General features: G+C 44.4%; 1 protein-coding gene across 2 annotated transcripts; it reads right to left on the reverse strand.

The window, feature by feature from the left end:
- Positions 1-285: 285 nt before the first annotated feature.
- Positions 286-10,192, reverse strand: BZW1 (basic leucine zipper and W2 domains 1). Of its 2 annotated transcripts, XM_082484325.1 has the most exons (12): positions 10,077-10,192; positions 9,418-9,491; positions 7,120-7,296; positions 4,700-4,794; positions 4,387-4,452; positions 3,971-4,106; positions 3,273-3,382; positions 2,985-3,155; positions 2,489-2,635; positions 2,034-2,172; positions 995-1,117; positions 286-731 (listed from the first exon to the last, which is right to left on the reverse strand). In XM_082484325.1, the coding sequence occupies exons 2-12, from the start codon at positions 9,479-9,481 to the stop codon at positions 700-702; spliced, it is 1,260 nt and encodes a 419-aa protein (XP_082340451.1). In that variant the 5' UTR covers positions 9,482-9,491; positions 10,077-10,192; the 3' UTR covers positions 286-699. The 2 variants fall into 2 exon arrangements, with proteins under 2 accessions (XP_082340451.1, XP_082340452.1); XM_082484326.1 differs by lacking the exons at positions 4,700-4,794; positions 10,077-10,192.
- Positions 10,193-14,395: the final 4,203 nt, after the last annotated feature.

A 14,395-nucleotide genomic window follows, 5' to 3' on the forward strand; every position in this document is an offset into this window, starting at 1 on the left:
TTCAGGCTGTGTTGTGCCCTGGGGACACAGGCCACCAGCTGTGACAGCCAGCAGGCTTGGAGATGCCACGCCTCATGCCCCAGCATGGTTACAGTTCACTGCCACCAGAACAGCTGCTCTCCAGTGGGATGCTGAGCTGGGATAGAGGATTGCTTTATGCTGGAAGTATAGTAAAGAGATGATAAAGTCCTTGGGGAGACAGACAACCACTTATGAATGGGGTTATGTGGAGCACATGGTACAGATTGAAGTGTCACACCAAGTTACCACACAAACCACGGCCTCTTCACTTCGGAGGCTTTTTACAGTTTAATTTGCAAACAGAACTGCCATAAATCTCATTCACCATATCATGTCTACTCAAATATAGATAGAAAACCCAAGGGATAAAATGGATTTCATTGTGGAAGGCCTTAAATTACATTATTACAGTAGAAAATACAGGAGGTAGAATAACTGAAAGGACAAATGAAGGTTAGAGTCAAATCTATAATAGCTCCTGTAAGCTACCCAAAACATGGTTTTAAAAACTAAACCCAGTATTTCAATAACGATAGAAAACAGTTAAAATAAATTGCCATGAGAGCCCTTATATCATGCTTGATACAGGGAGGTAGGATGTAAGAATCAGAAGGACACATGAGACATGACACGTATCTACAGCTCCTGTTTGCTTTACTGAGGACAGAGTTTCACAGGTCAGTCTCCCTCTTCAGCTTCAGACTCCGACTCTGGAACAGAGAGACTTCATCACCACGCAGGCAGTGGGTTCAGTGCCCACCAACCCCGAGTTCAGCCCCTGCCCCTCATCCCCTGCAATAAATAGCTGCTACTGGATCCACATGGATTTCACCAGCAAGCTTTCCTAGCCAGTACTGGGGGGCACACCCAGTTTCAGACCAGCAATTAACACCCCACCCCCCAAAGCAAAGCATTATCACACTAAGGTTCCCAAAACGAACAACCTGAACTTGTGAGCTAAGCTGCTGGTTACCTTCTTCAGCATTCTTGAGCCATTCAACAAACTTTTTCATTTGCTCCAGAAAAACACTCTTTCCTTTTGCAAGATGCGCATCTTTATACCACTTCAGGATGGGTTCTTCACTCAGAACTTCAGCTGTAAGTTGAGCGAGAGCAGTGTTATCAGCACAAACCACTGAACACCACCTACCCAGAGCCCGTGACTGGCAGCCTCTGCTTCCTCCCCTGGAAGCATCACAATCCACACTCCTTCCCTGGGTATGGCTGGACACACCTGTGCTAGGAGTGCCTCCTATTTTAAAATTCGGAGAACTGTGCTTTTCAGATTGGCTGTTGGGGGTTCCCCCGAGCACTGCAATTTCACTCCTGCCAACAGTCTTGAGGGCTTCACAGCTATTTGAGATTACACACTCCAAGGAAAGCTTCAGTCAGCTGAAGCAAAGAGGCTTTTCAGAGCAAAGTCAGCAGAGGCAAATTCTTTAAAGCCTGGAGTACACCACAGGAAGTGTTTTTTTAAATTTTACAAGTACAATATAATCTTCAGTTTAACAAGTTTCCTTGTGTACCTGTGGTGTTTCCACAGCTGTACAGCATGTTTTTCAGTTACACCTTTTAACAGCAAGCCTAAAACCCCAAAACACCTCAGTGGTCTCAATCTCTGGCTGTTCACAGTCAGTGTTCAGAGAACAAGAATACACTATCATGTAGCCCTTCCTAACTTAAAAGGGCCAAAGAGCCTTAAAATCTACACTTAGCTTTGATCCACCACAACTCTTAAAAAGCTAGAAGACAAACAGCACCCCTGACTAGAGGGGTACTTCCCCAAGGACAGACGCATCCACCTTTGCATTCTACTGCTCCACCTTTGCAAAGAGAAGGTGGAAAATTCTTCAGCTCATGAAGCACAATGATGTAGCACTGATTGCCCCTACAGGTCTTATCAGGACTGAAGCATTCTGCAAACACAGGATTTAAAAAAAAAAAAAAAAAAAAACCAAAAACAAACAACCAACAAAAAACACCCCCCTAAACTATAGCCCCACAGAAGTTACCTTTATAGAAGAGCACCACTATTTTCTGGAAGGCTTTCATGAAGTGAATGTTGTCATAACAATACTCCTGAATCTTCAACAGAAGAGTCAGCTCTGACTGACCTTGGGTGGTAAAGGCAGCAAGTAGAGGGCTGTATTGCTGTAACAGTAATGACAGATTGGCACACACAGAGCACTTACCTCCCGACTAGACTGGTTTCACAGTTTCCATCAGCCACTGCTTAGAAATTTGCAGCCCCCACCCCAACAGTGCTTCTACAGAAAGAAGTGCTTCTGCTTTGGCCTCAGTAGCTTGGACTACAATGCCACAGTTAGAAGGGGAAGAGTCCTCTGTCCAATGCTGCCTCTGCATTAGGGGCTTTGTAGGTTTTAACTCATTTTCAAGGCAGCTGGAGACAGAGGGAAGCCCAAGCTCTACCCGACGGCTGCAAGGGTCCATACTTCTGTTACAATACCTTCAAATGCTTAATGGCTTGCTCTGCTACCAGCTCCTCCTTTTTGTTCCATTCTACCGTGCTCATTACACTGGACCAGATTATGGCTACCACAGTCTGTTCCGAGATGTTGTTTTTCTTCATCTCCTCTTTCACGTACAAGATTATCTGCCAGTTAGAATAAAAGAGTCAGCTCGTAGGCCAAATATGGCACTAAGCTAAATTAAAACATCTGTTCTAAAGGCAACCTAGAAGCCTTCAGAATCACAAACAACCCTCTTGATCATACAGCAAGATGCAGGACGTTAAGGAAAGACTACAAAGCTAATACTGAACACACTGGTCCTAATTTTAATTCTTAGTGAGAGCTAGGTGTTCAACTCAGTATTTAATTAGGCATATAACTTCAGATTAGTATTAGATGCTATTGTATTTCAGATAATTTGAGCAAAGTTCCTACAGAAAAAAAGGAATACAAAAAAGAGCACCTACACCTTGTCTACAGACAAATACTTACATCCTTGAACGGATCTCCCCGTGACATCTGCTCCTGAAGTTCCTTCTGCAGCTCCTTCCGAGCTCCTATGGTTTGCTGGTTCCGAACATATTCAGAAAGTTCTTTTAGTCCTGCTTCAGTGAAGTACTTGGAGAAGTGTTCAACACTTTGTTTGTTGGCTGGGAAGAGTTCCTGAAAACAAAGTTTATGACAACTCTTTCACAAGAGAGGCATCTTGGGTACTTTGCTGGTAAATGCCGTTTACTAAACTGGCTTAAGTAGTAAATCAGTTATTTCAGTGGTACTCACCATCAGCCTGTTATCCATGTTTACTTTACGAAGACTGACAGCCACTGCATTAATATCTTTCTCATTTATCCATGATTTGAACAGTTTGACTGCAAAAGCTGCAGAAACACCTGTGCAATGGGAACAGTAATATTATTATTGAAATTCAAAACAAAGGGTATCATAAGGCCTGAGAGTACAGGGCACCTAGTTTGCCAGACCCCTGCTCAAAGCAGCAGCAGCAGCGCTCAGAGGCAGCCCCAGTGCGGTCTGCAGTGCCTCTGCCCGAGGATACTGCAGCCTCCGGCATGCTGGACTTTCCTCACCACTCCACATCACGAAGGCTTCCCTGTACTAAACTCAGCTCTCCTTGCTGCAATTTAGGAAGGAACCTAAAGACATGATGCACCTTCTGCATCCTGGAAGGTCCCTCTCCAAAATACATTACTGCCTTGCTGGGTAACACTAGCGATGGCAGCCCCCAACGTCATGCAGGGAAGTCCTACACACAAGCTTTCTGAAAAGGCCAGTTTTCTAAAGTCTTAGCAACACCTTCCACGTTGCGAGGCAGCGTGTCACCTTTGCTAATCCTGTAGTGAATCTATCACCAGATGAAACTAGTGAGCTGCAAGGGTGTACTGTCATCACAATTTCCACCTACTTGTCATGGTTCTGTCTCCCACCATCCTTCCCTAAAGGAAGAGTTGGGCAACACTTACCTTCTTTAACCAAGTTCTCATTGTAAAGACTGTTGAGAATCGATGCATTAAGTGTCCCGTTGGCTAGCAGAATACCCGTCAACATGGCCAGTTTGTTCCGCTCAGACTCTGAGAACCCTTTCAGGAACAGCAGCAACTGCAAGGGGGTGTAAGAAGAGTTGCCATCAAACTACCATCTCTTACTAAAGTTTGGCTACTGCCTCCATGTTAGACACTTTTGTTTCAATCAAGCTATTCAACTAGCAGAAGCACTTCTTCACCGGTAGTCTTCGCAACTAGTCATACAAGCTACCTGTTCTTCTATTAACAACTTAAATGTTCTATTTTAATAACACATTGTACGATACAACTCTTCGGTATAGAGTGATTAACCAGCACAATTTGAAGGTTTATTTCTCTGCTAGTAAGGCCCATACCTTTTTGACTTCATCTTCAAAGCCTTTCTCCAGGTACTTGTAACGCCTGATTAGCTTGTTAAAAACCTAAAAAGATAGAGTGCGTGTTATTTTTTGCTCTGAACTACCATTTAACGAGAATTTTAAAAATCAAGTTCAGTAAAGTTGGTCTGAACTCTTTAGAGCACTTTTAGATTAGAACAGTGCTACTCCACCTCTTCTAGTACACTTCTTAAAGCCATACTTTATTACTTTTTTTACTTTCAACCACACAAACATTTCATTTTTGACCACTAATCAGTTTAAGTTAAATTGTACTCATTTCAGAACTGACCTGAGCAAATGCTTGCATGGTTTCTAGGTCTTCCTGTGCTGCAAATACACAGACGTTTGTACGTGTCATGTCATCTGCCAGGGTACCACCTGGGGCTAAAGAAGGGTTTCAACATTAATGGTATTATTCCCCAGTGAGAGTACTGAACAGTGTCCACAGTAAGAATTCTAATACCCATAACATGCAACACGTTGCCCTTTCACGATACACTGAATGACTGGATCACTGAAGATGCCCCTACATTTCCACCTGCTCCACTGCTGTAGCGGAACTTTAAAATCAGTAGTTTAGACACGAACATGTAAATATTCTGACCTCCTACTGCTAACTGCATTGGCAACACATCTTTGTTTAGATATTGATAAGTTAACATGACCATGAGCTCCTCTCCCCTTAAAGGAAGCTGTTAAAGCTGCTTAATCCTAGCAAGCGTCTTTTTAGTGTCTGCTGCAATAGTGCTGCTTTATAAGTGTCTTTTAAATAACAGTGAGGCACAACAGGAGATGAAACATGTAGAGATGCATGTTCACAATTCAGTGCCCCAGAGATGAGCTTGAAACTTCAGTCTTGAAAGGCACTTCGGATTTTTAGCTGCTAATTAGAAGATGGCTCTTCACTATCCCTCATCAGTTTAATACAGGCATTTGACTGGTAGCCACGCTGCTTCACTAGCTAGAGTGAATGCAAGTCACCAACTCCAGTGCCAGAATACCTCATCACCGATCTCTATTCCACACTACATATAAGGAAGATCCTTTAATTATGTATTAGTCAAAAACATGACTTAAAAATGGAGATCAGCATCAGCAGTAAGCATATTAAAAGGTGGTAAGGCAACAAGACGCCAGTTTTTATTTGGGCCTTGTCTGACTAAAGATCAAAGCTAGTCTACACAGCTACTTGTTACAGAGAGGGAGTTGAGTAAATGACCACTATATGACCATTGCCGCAATGCATTTTTCCCTTCCCTCTCAGCCTCTTTCCTAGAAGGAACACTTCCTAACGCAGTATGCAGTGGTTAAGACTCTTGAATGTAAACCCACAGACTGTAACAATTTGTACATTACCAATTTCAAGCAGCGATGCTCCATGTGGCAGACAAGTTTACTTACTTATACTACCAGCTCTTGTAACATCAGCAAAAGAGCCTCTTGCCAAAAGGCACATCACAGTAATTTCAGTCTATATAACACTGTTCCAACACACTGCTTTGAGATAAGCGGGCACACATAGTGAAGTTAAACCATTTTTAAAGCCCTGCTTTTCAGCATTTGTTTGAGGAAGCCACCTGGCATTTTTACACTATCAGTATGAAGACCACCTGAACACACAACAGATGCACTCTCCCAAACCAGCTGCCCCCACTGCAGAATTGCCACCTCCAGTCTGAGTGCGGCACAGAATCAGGTATTTCCTCTCCTCCCCCTATGCATTTAGGTCATTTGAATTTTATTTCTGTTGCATTACAGAAAATATTCTGCAACTGCCAAATATCTCATTTAAGTCCTCCCCCCCACCTACTGCATAACTAACGCTAAAATCTGACAGTCCTTTTCCAGTCTAGGGAGGTAACATAAAGGGTCCTCTGCACAGCCTGTATTTTAAATGGGTCCCTGCCATCTGAACCCCTTCTCACTAAACAGTATTTAGTCAAGCAGGAAATGTAAAGTCTAAGTCTAGTGGGGAAAAAAAAGGGGTTATTTCTACTTTTCAACCTTTATCTACTTCTCACCTGGTCAGTGAGCATCTGTTCTGCTCTTTACACACAGTGTGCACGTGAGTTTACAAAATCTTCCATCATCACGTTTCACTTCCTCAGTTCCCTGTGTTTTCTGCTGACTCGACCACCCCCTCATTTCTCACTCCCTGACATCTGCTAGAGCCCACGACCTCACTATTGCCAACAACAATTTGTAATAGCATTACCAAGACTAAGCACCTCAGATTCTTCTGTAAACTATATTACATTCCAAAATAACAGGGCAGGGAGCACAAAGCACAGGACCATGTCAGAATCTTTCAGGGCAACTCTGTTGGCCTTGTGATCACAGATCTGAAACAAACATTCATCCATATCACATCAGCAGAAGTGAACTTAACTACAGAGTCAAGATCCACTCCTGATTTAAAAAAAAAAATAATCCAATATATTTTCCTTTAAGCCAAGTTTGTAGAGTCTACACTTTGAAGAATGCAAACCGAGCCAAGCAAAAGTGCAGTAGGGTATATAGAGTATTTCTACAGTAACCTGACTGCTCAGTTAGTCCCTAAGATGGTCAGACAGTTTACCACAGATAACTTAAACCCTGTTCTACATACTCAATGGGCTCTTCAGCAGAGTTTTTACACTGAAAAAAAAACTGTGCTTTTGTAGAGTCAAGTGAACAAAGGCTGACAGCAGCCCTATCAAAGGGACTTACCCAGCATTCCACCAGCCACCAGGATGTCAAAAAGTGTTTCTGCATAGCGGCGATAGTCAAGTTTTGCACCAGAAGCATCAAGAAACTTCGCTACTGCCTCCAAGTCAGTGCCAGTTTCGGTTAAACCTTGAATAATACAGTCCTGGAACTGAGTAGGGTCAAACCTCTCTTTTTCATCTGTAAAGACAGTGTTGAAATGCAGTTGCCACACACAGCTAGTTGGTTTTTAAAGTCTGCAATTTAGATTTTATTAATAAAAACAAATCCAAACCAAAACTTGCACTGGCAAGCCTGAAATTAAACAGAACTGAGATCATTCCAGTCTTCCAAGACAAGTGATACTAACTAGCACAAACAGCAACTTAACAGTGAAGCCTAAATTGAATTTCAATGGCCAATATAGCAGTAAGAAGTCCTACTGCTTTCATTCCCCTATTCAAAGCTGGGGGAAAGGCTATCAAAAGCTAAAATATTCCTTAGTTACCTCTAATTGAATTCTTACAGTATTTTCACTACGAAGAGCAGTTGTTTGTGATATCATTAGTTGGTTCTAATAAAGCTTATCTGACTTCTCAGTTTGATTATTATACCCTGTTCATATGTTAGATCACTCTTTCCCTCAAAAAAAAAAAAAAAAAAAAGGCTTAGCTACATGCTGGAGGGCAATTCTTAATACGTGCTCCTACAATTCTGTACATTTTATGCTATCACTCATGTTCTGTTTCAGCCCTCTAGGACTCTCAACCTTTTGGACAAAATATTCTGAAATGCTGCATACCATTATCACGTTAGAGCCAACTGACAGTACTTGCTCTTTGGCTATGCAGACCATCCCCTCCTCTTAATACGGAGTCAAATGAGTCTGAAACAATTGCTTTTCCTCAGGTGCTTGGGGGAAATGTAGAAATCCAAGCTAACTTCTTATTCTTAAAATAAACATGAAATGGTGGACTATAATTGCTTATCAATTTAGTATCTTTAGTTGTTAAAGCAGAACACGTGCTTTTTCACATTTGAGATACATGAGTTGATCATAGCCTTGTTTTCACTATGGGTAGGGCATAGCTAATATGGACAAATCCACCTGTGTAACTAGAAAGCCTTAAATGGAAGACATCTTCAGCTTTACTCATCTCAATTTGTCCTTACATTATGCAAACCATGAGAGGAAAAGCTACCAAAGAAGCAGAACTCAGCTGCAAACCTTACTTTGAGTGCTGCCTAGAACAGCTTAGCCAGTTTTGCTAGCATCTGTTAGCAGCCTCTCTGTAAAGGACATACTAGTGTCCTTGTATTCAATGCAAGTATCAACACATTGGTAGAGAACAGTTGGGTGGAAGTCTGGAAATACTGGATCAGCTATTTTCCAGGACAGATCCATGAAGCTTATTGTTACCGCAGAGCTGCTTAGAAGCCAAACCATGGTTAAATGATTAAAAAGAGACAACAATACAGAATGCTAGCATTTCATCTGCCAGACTAAATTCAACTCTCACTTCCACCAGTTTCTTGGGGGACTATAACATTAAAATAGACTCTGTAAGTCAATGTGTACTTCTGTATGACTTAATTACTATTTCAGTATCTACAGCATCCTTAGTGCTGTCAGTTTGAGCTGGAACACTGTGAGCATATTGATAAACAGTATTCAACAGAAACTAAGTGCTGTCCCCACTTCCTCTTTAAGTTTGAGAAAACACCACCAAAATACTGAATTACTTATCACGCTTCTTCAGTCATCAACTCTTCTTATGGGAGTAACTGTGCACAATCAGAGATATGCACTTGCACATCCCACACTTTGGTGTGTGTTTGTTTCAGAAGGGGAGGCGCGTGTTTGTTTTTTAAGTTAAATCAAGTATTCTTATAGTATTAAAGGGACAATGCAACTTTTATCCAGCAGCTAACACTGAAATTCCTACTAGGTTAGGTGCTCCTTAGATATATGTGTTAACCTGCAACAAGCCTGTGCTGGAGTCCCCCTGTAACTCACGGGCACTAGATACTTCCGCTTTCAGGCTAAGCACATACGCTTCTAGAACAGCCGCCTCTTCAGCCAAGGCTATCTAAGTAAATTCAGCTACAATTCTTACCGCCAAAGATTTTTTATTAGCGCAGAGAACATTCTAGCACCCAGAGTGAGCCTCAAGACTTTGTCTTTAGTGTGGTCTCATTTAAAAGATTTATAAGAGGAGTATAAAAGTATTAGTTTATTGACAGAAACTGACTTTTTACCGGTGCCCACGCAGCCAGCACTGGCCGCAGGTACCGGCAGTATGCGCACTGCGACTTACTTACCTCTTTTTCTAGTTTTAAAACGCTGGCCTGATAGCGTCGGCTTCTGCGGCTTTTGATTATTCATAAAAGACACCCTGCAAGGAAGCAGAAACGCACCTCAGGGCCGTGACGACGGGTCCTCCCGGCAGCGGGTGGCGGCCTGCCCGCCCCGCCGGCGGAGGGCCCCACGCCCGCCCGGCCTCCCCCTCACGGCGGCCGCTCCCAACTCGCCCCGCGCTGAGCTGCTGCTGCGGCGGCGCCGCCTGACCGCGCGCCGCTCCTCCTTCCTTTCCCTTCCTCGGCCTCCATTTTCGCTGGGCCGCTGGCGGGCAGGCGCCGGCCCCCGCCCCGGCTACCCGGCACGCACCGGGCCGCCCCAGGCGGAGGCGGCGAGGCGTTGGCGGGACCAGCACGGAGCCCGCTGCGGCGGCGCCCCTCACCCCCACCGCACAGCGCTTTGCTGCCGCCGCCCTCCGGCGCCCGTGCGGGGGAAGTTGGAGAACGAGCAAGCCTTCCCCCCCACGCCACCGCCGCCATCTCCACCCGAGTGCGGCGCGGCCGTTACGGCCCGGTCGGGTCGGGTCGGGCCAGGCCAGGCCTAGCCTCGCCCGGCGGCAGCCAGGCCCATCCGGCCGCACCTCCCCCCGGCGGCCGCCCCCCGCCCAGGCCCGTCTCCTCACCGACTTTAAGGCAGAGAGAAAACGCCCGAGCGGCCCGGAGCGGAGACGGGCGCGAGCAGCGGCAGGGAACGGCGGTGGCGACAGCAAACGCTCTCCGGGCGGAACCAACGCGAGAAGGAAGAGGGGAGGGCCACGCTCCGCCCCGCCCGGGGCAGACCATCCCGCTCCGCCAGAGAGGACGGGGGGAAAGGTGCCGGGCGTCCACGGGGCCGCCTGCTCCCATCCACCGGCCGTGCGCTGCGGAGCCCTCGGCACCGACGATGGTCCTGCCCAGGACGCTCCCCCTTCCCCGCGAGCAGGGCTGCCCGTCTGATTCCCCACTCTCTGGGAGTGGGCGCGTCCGCCCCCACCCCGCCGCCATCGTGATTGATCGCCACGCACAAGTAGCCGCCTGATGCCTCCCCCCCCGGGCTGGCGGTCCGTGTGGATCAGTCCACCGAGAGGAGCGCGGCGCCCCCTGGCGGCAGGACTTGGCGACGCCGGGGAGCGTCCCCGCGGGTGGAGAGGGAACGGCGTGGGGCCGCGGGCCGGGACGGCCCTCCGGGGTTGCGGGGGCGGCTGCCCTCCGGCCGGGTTTTCCCTCAGAGGTGCCGCAGTTCGATAATAGGCTGATCTTCAGTCGAAGCCCTCTGTATTTGCCCGCACAATGCGCAAAGGCTGATGCTGGGACCGTTGTGCTCCATAAAGTTGGCTGCTTTGTCCCAAGCTGCTCAAAAAAAAAAAAAAAAAAAGTCATTTGTTTTTGTCTTTTCCGAGGTGGTCATTGAATATTCAATAGCATATTGACTGGGTGTGTAGAACCCGGCAGCCTGCGCTGTCAGGCGAAAGGTAGGGAGTGGAACAGCTGACAGTACGGTGCCAGCGGTACTGATTCCGGTGGGGAGGAGGACAACCTGGGGCGTACCCAGGGTGGAAACTGGGGCCCATCAATATCAAAGGGGGTTTTGCTATTGACTTCAACATTTTAAGATTTTGCTTCTAATCCTGGAATTATTTGTTCAGCAGAAACATGGCTTTTCAAGGGGAAAGTACTAGTCAATATATTATATTCTTTCCCGTTCATTGGGTTGTTTACCAAGAGCTGTAAAGCTTCCTGACAAGGTAAATTCACTGTGTTTTAGAGGGGCTGATGTCTTGATTAAGCTTAGAAAAATCAAACTTGTAAACCAGCTTTAGACATAGCTTATGTCAAGCCATTTTCCTTGTTCATTTAAATATCAAGCAACTGGCAGAAAATCTGCTAGCCAGACTGTTCTCACTTTCAAATGGATTAGATACTCCAGTTCCAGATTTGACAAGCTGTTTCATACAATTTACTTGATGTGTGTATCAGAGGGATCAGAAACATGATTACTGTGTTAAAAGTTATGCCCAGAATCTGTTCTTTATTAGTGTCTTGATTAGCCTTCATGCTGTACACGAAGGTAGGTGCTGTACCAATGTATATACACTATATACGTTAAGAGCACTCTGTTCCAATAGGCACGCTTGACTGTTCTTTCGTTTGTGCATTCCTCCAAATAAACCTGGTTTTCAGTAACTATCAGAGCTTCTGTATGTTTACTAGGTCTCTCTTTTTCGTATGTAGGGAACGTATAAAAGCTCATGAGACTTTACAATGTTAATTTCACACCACTGTCAATACCATACCTGCTGCACTATTAGGTTCTATGTTTGCTATTGCAGTTGTAATAATGTCTTCTTTCCTCAGATCCCTATGATGACATCACTGTGTAAAGACTTCATGTATTCTAGCCAATTATCAGTTAAAAACTACTTATGACTGGCACAGAACAATGTTCCTTACTTCCACAAGTGCAGGCCTTCCCTACTGCAGTTAAAACACAGGTTCTTTCACTAGCAATTAGAAAAACAGGTCTTACCCTATCTTCAGGCTGTAGAGCAGTCTGTCTGTTAGCAGACAGCATAAACAAACCCAGTACGTCAATGTAGGTCCTTCAAATACTGTCTAAAAAACACACTCCGGACTCATACAGCAGCATGTAACTGGAGATGTCTACAAGATTGCATATAACAAGATGCAACATGGTCTTGATGCTGATACAGGACAGGAGATGCAATTGCAACTCAGCTCTTTGCTCCTCAAAAGGGCAAATCACTAAACTAACCTAGAGATTGCGAGTTTCCCTTTACACCTTACACAGCTGCCAAATTTCCCCCAGGTGTAAAGTATAATGTTCCTTTGACTAAAGCTCTTGAAATCACCAGTTATCAGGTGTATAAACGGAGCAAGTCACTGTGCTTCAGGAGGGGAAAATGGGGTCACCTGCACAACCGTGACATTTTAATTAAGGTCATCCCCAGCCCTGTTTCTTTTTTATCCCAACAAACCACTTCCTTGGCTGTGAATCTTTCCTTTTGTCTTGTCTGGCCTAGCAGAGAGGTTGTCACACCTCTCAGCTAAATTGTACATTTTTCAGAAGAAAGCAAGGAGAAGTGCTGTCCTTTGGTGTTCTTATATAGTGTTACAAGTGATCTGCATCAGCCACTCCCAATTTGGGGAACACATCAATTCTGGTAATTTTTTTTCAGTAGACATTCTTTGAAAACCTTATCCCCAAATGTATCTATGTTTAGGAAAGCAAATAAGCATTCCTTATCTATCCATACAAGAGGTACAAGAGATTACATTTAAAGCCTGGAAAAGAATATTAGCTTTTATCTGCAAAGTTCTTTCATCCAGGCAGAACTGGTTAGCTTGCATTTGATCCTGCTGTCTTATTCAAGTGATTAGCTTAAAGTCAGGCTATACCTCCCGTGAGACTGCCTACCTTCCACTGTCTGTTCTCACCTGGACTACATGCGTTGCAAAATTGCCCAAGTCAGTATTCATTTAGTCACACTACTCTTACAGGTTACTAGAATACAACTTGGAAGCAGTAAAATCAATGCTTTTTTTATTCTGCAAGAGAGATGTATACTGGGTACATAAAAAATGGAAAGCTTTAAAAATAAGGAAAATTAAGTTTATGCTTGCCATGTGTGGACACATGAATGTGGAAATCAAACCACCATCCCTTCCGGAGCTAGAGTGCTTGCGCTTACATCTGGAAATATAATACAATTTATCTCAATTGTACGAGATGACTCTTCTGTGCTTATGAGAGCCTCAATTGCAATAAATAAAATTTTTTTAGATGGATGTGTTAGGGGCTGCATCAGCCCAATAGAGGTGAGTCTGATGCAGCTCCATTCCCCAAGGTCCAACTGGTAGCAAGGCTGGGCATGTATTCTCAACAGGCAAATGTGCAAACACATGTGTAAAACAGATACAAACACAAACACAGCTGGCCACACAGATCAACACAGGCAGAAACACTCCGTACCCTTGCAGACACAAACAGCGCCAATGGACTCATCCTGTTCCCCTTTCTGACTGATGAGCATGAGGGTTTCTTAGTGGGAAACGTACATATACACACACACTAAGAACCCCTCCGGTAACTGGTCTTAGACACTCAGTCCGTCCGGTCCCAGATCTTCCACCTTGCTGTCACCTGTACATGACACCCCCCAAGGCCCACAGCCCCACTCCAGTGTGTCTGTTGTTATGAAATTCATTACAGCAGCAGATTGATGGGAAAGCACCAGGCTCGCCAGGTCACATGTTTTGAACTTTAAGCTCAAACACGGGTCATTCTTATTGTCAGTAGGAGCCAGATTTCATCTCACACCATTTTCATTGCTATTTTTTCCTTGAAACATTGTTGGTTATAGATCAGTGTCACAAAAGAGCAGGACAGCACCTTACAAGTTTGCTTTTATTGAAGATATATTTAAGCAAATTCCAGTCAACAGCCCAATGAAATCCCCAAAATACCACATTCAAAAATACCCTAAGGGGTATCACATTCAGAGGGAGGATTTTCACCTTAATATTTGCAAATATTTGTTCATTCATTTTAAACCCAAGGCACTGATTGCTTTGGTACTCATTAAAAAAATTAGAGCATTTGTCTAAATCACAATTAAATGAAAAGCCAAGAATATAAATCACAGATTTTGAAAACTGCATTTTAAGGAAAGGAACAGAAAGACATGATAGTTCCTGCTGTCAGCTCCGTGAAGTATTACGAAATTGCAAAGCATATTGCCACTTGAGCTTTTCCCATTAGCTGTAGTCACAATTTACCAATAGAAATGAAAAGGAAAACTTTACCAACAAAATCTAGCAATTTCCTCATTACTTGTAATATTGATTTATTTGTAAAGGAATAAAATCTTGTTGTACCTCTACAGATTTAGATTAAATATGACTTATATGGGGTGTGTGCAGGTCACACTCTTTTTGATACCAT

Source organism: Vanellus vanellus (genome assembly GCF_965231255.1).
Source record: "Vanellus vanellus genome assembly, chromosome: 5".
Taxonomy (NCBI): Eukaryota; Metazoa; Chordata; class Aves; order Charadriiformes; family Charadriidae; genus Vanellus; species Vanellus vanellus.

Bases quoted from the DNA above. Each gene is read 5' to 3' on its own strand.
- BZW1 (XM_082484325.1), bottom strand. From the start codon at position 9,481: ATGAATAATCAAAAGCCGCAGAAGCCGACGCTATCAGGCCAGCGTTTT. The intron at 7,297-9,417 runs GTAAGTAAGTCG...CTGTCTTTACAG, and splicing joins TTTTAAAACTAGAAAAAGAG to ATGAAAAAGAGAGGTTTGAC. The intron at 3,383-3,970 runs GTAAGTGTTGCC...CCCATTGCACAG, and splicing joins TGAGAACTTGGTTAAAGAAG to GTGTTTCTGCAGCTTTTGCA.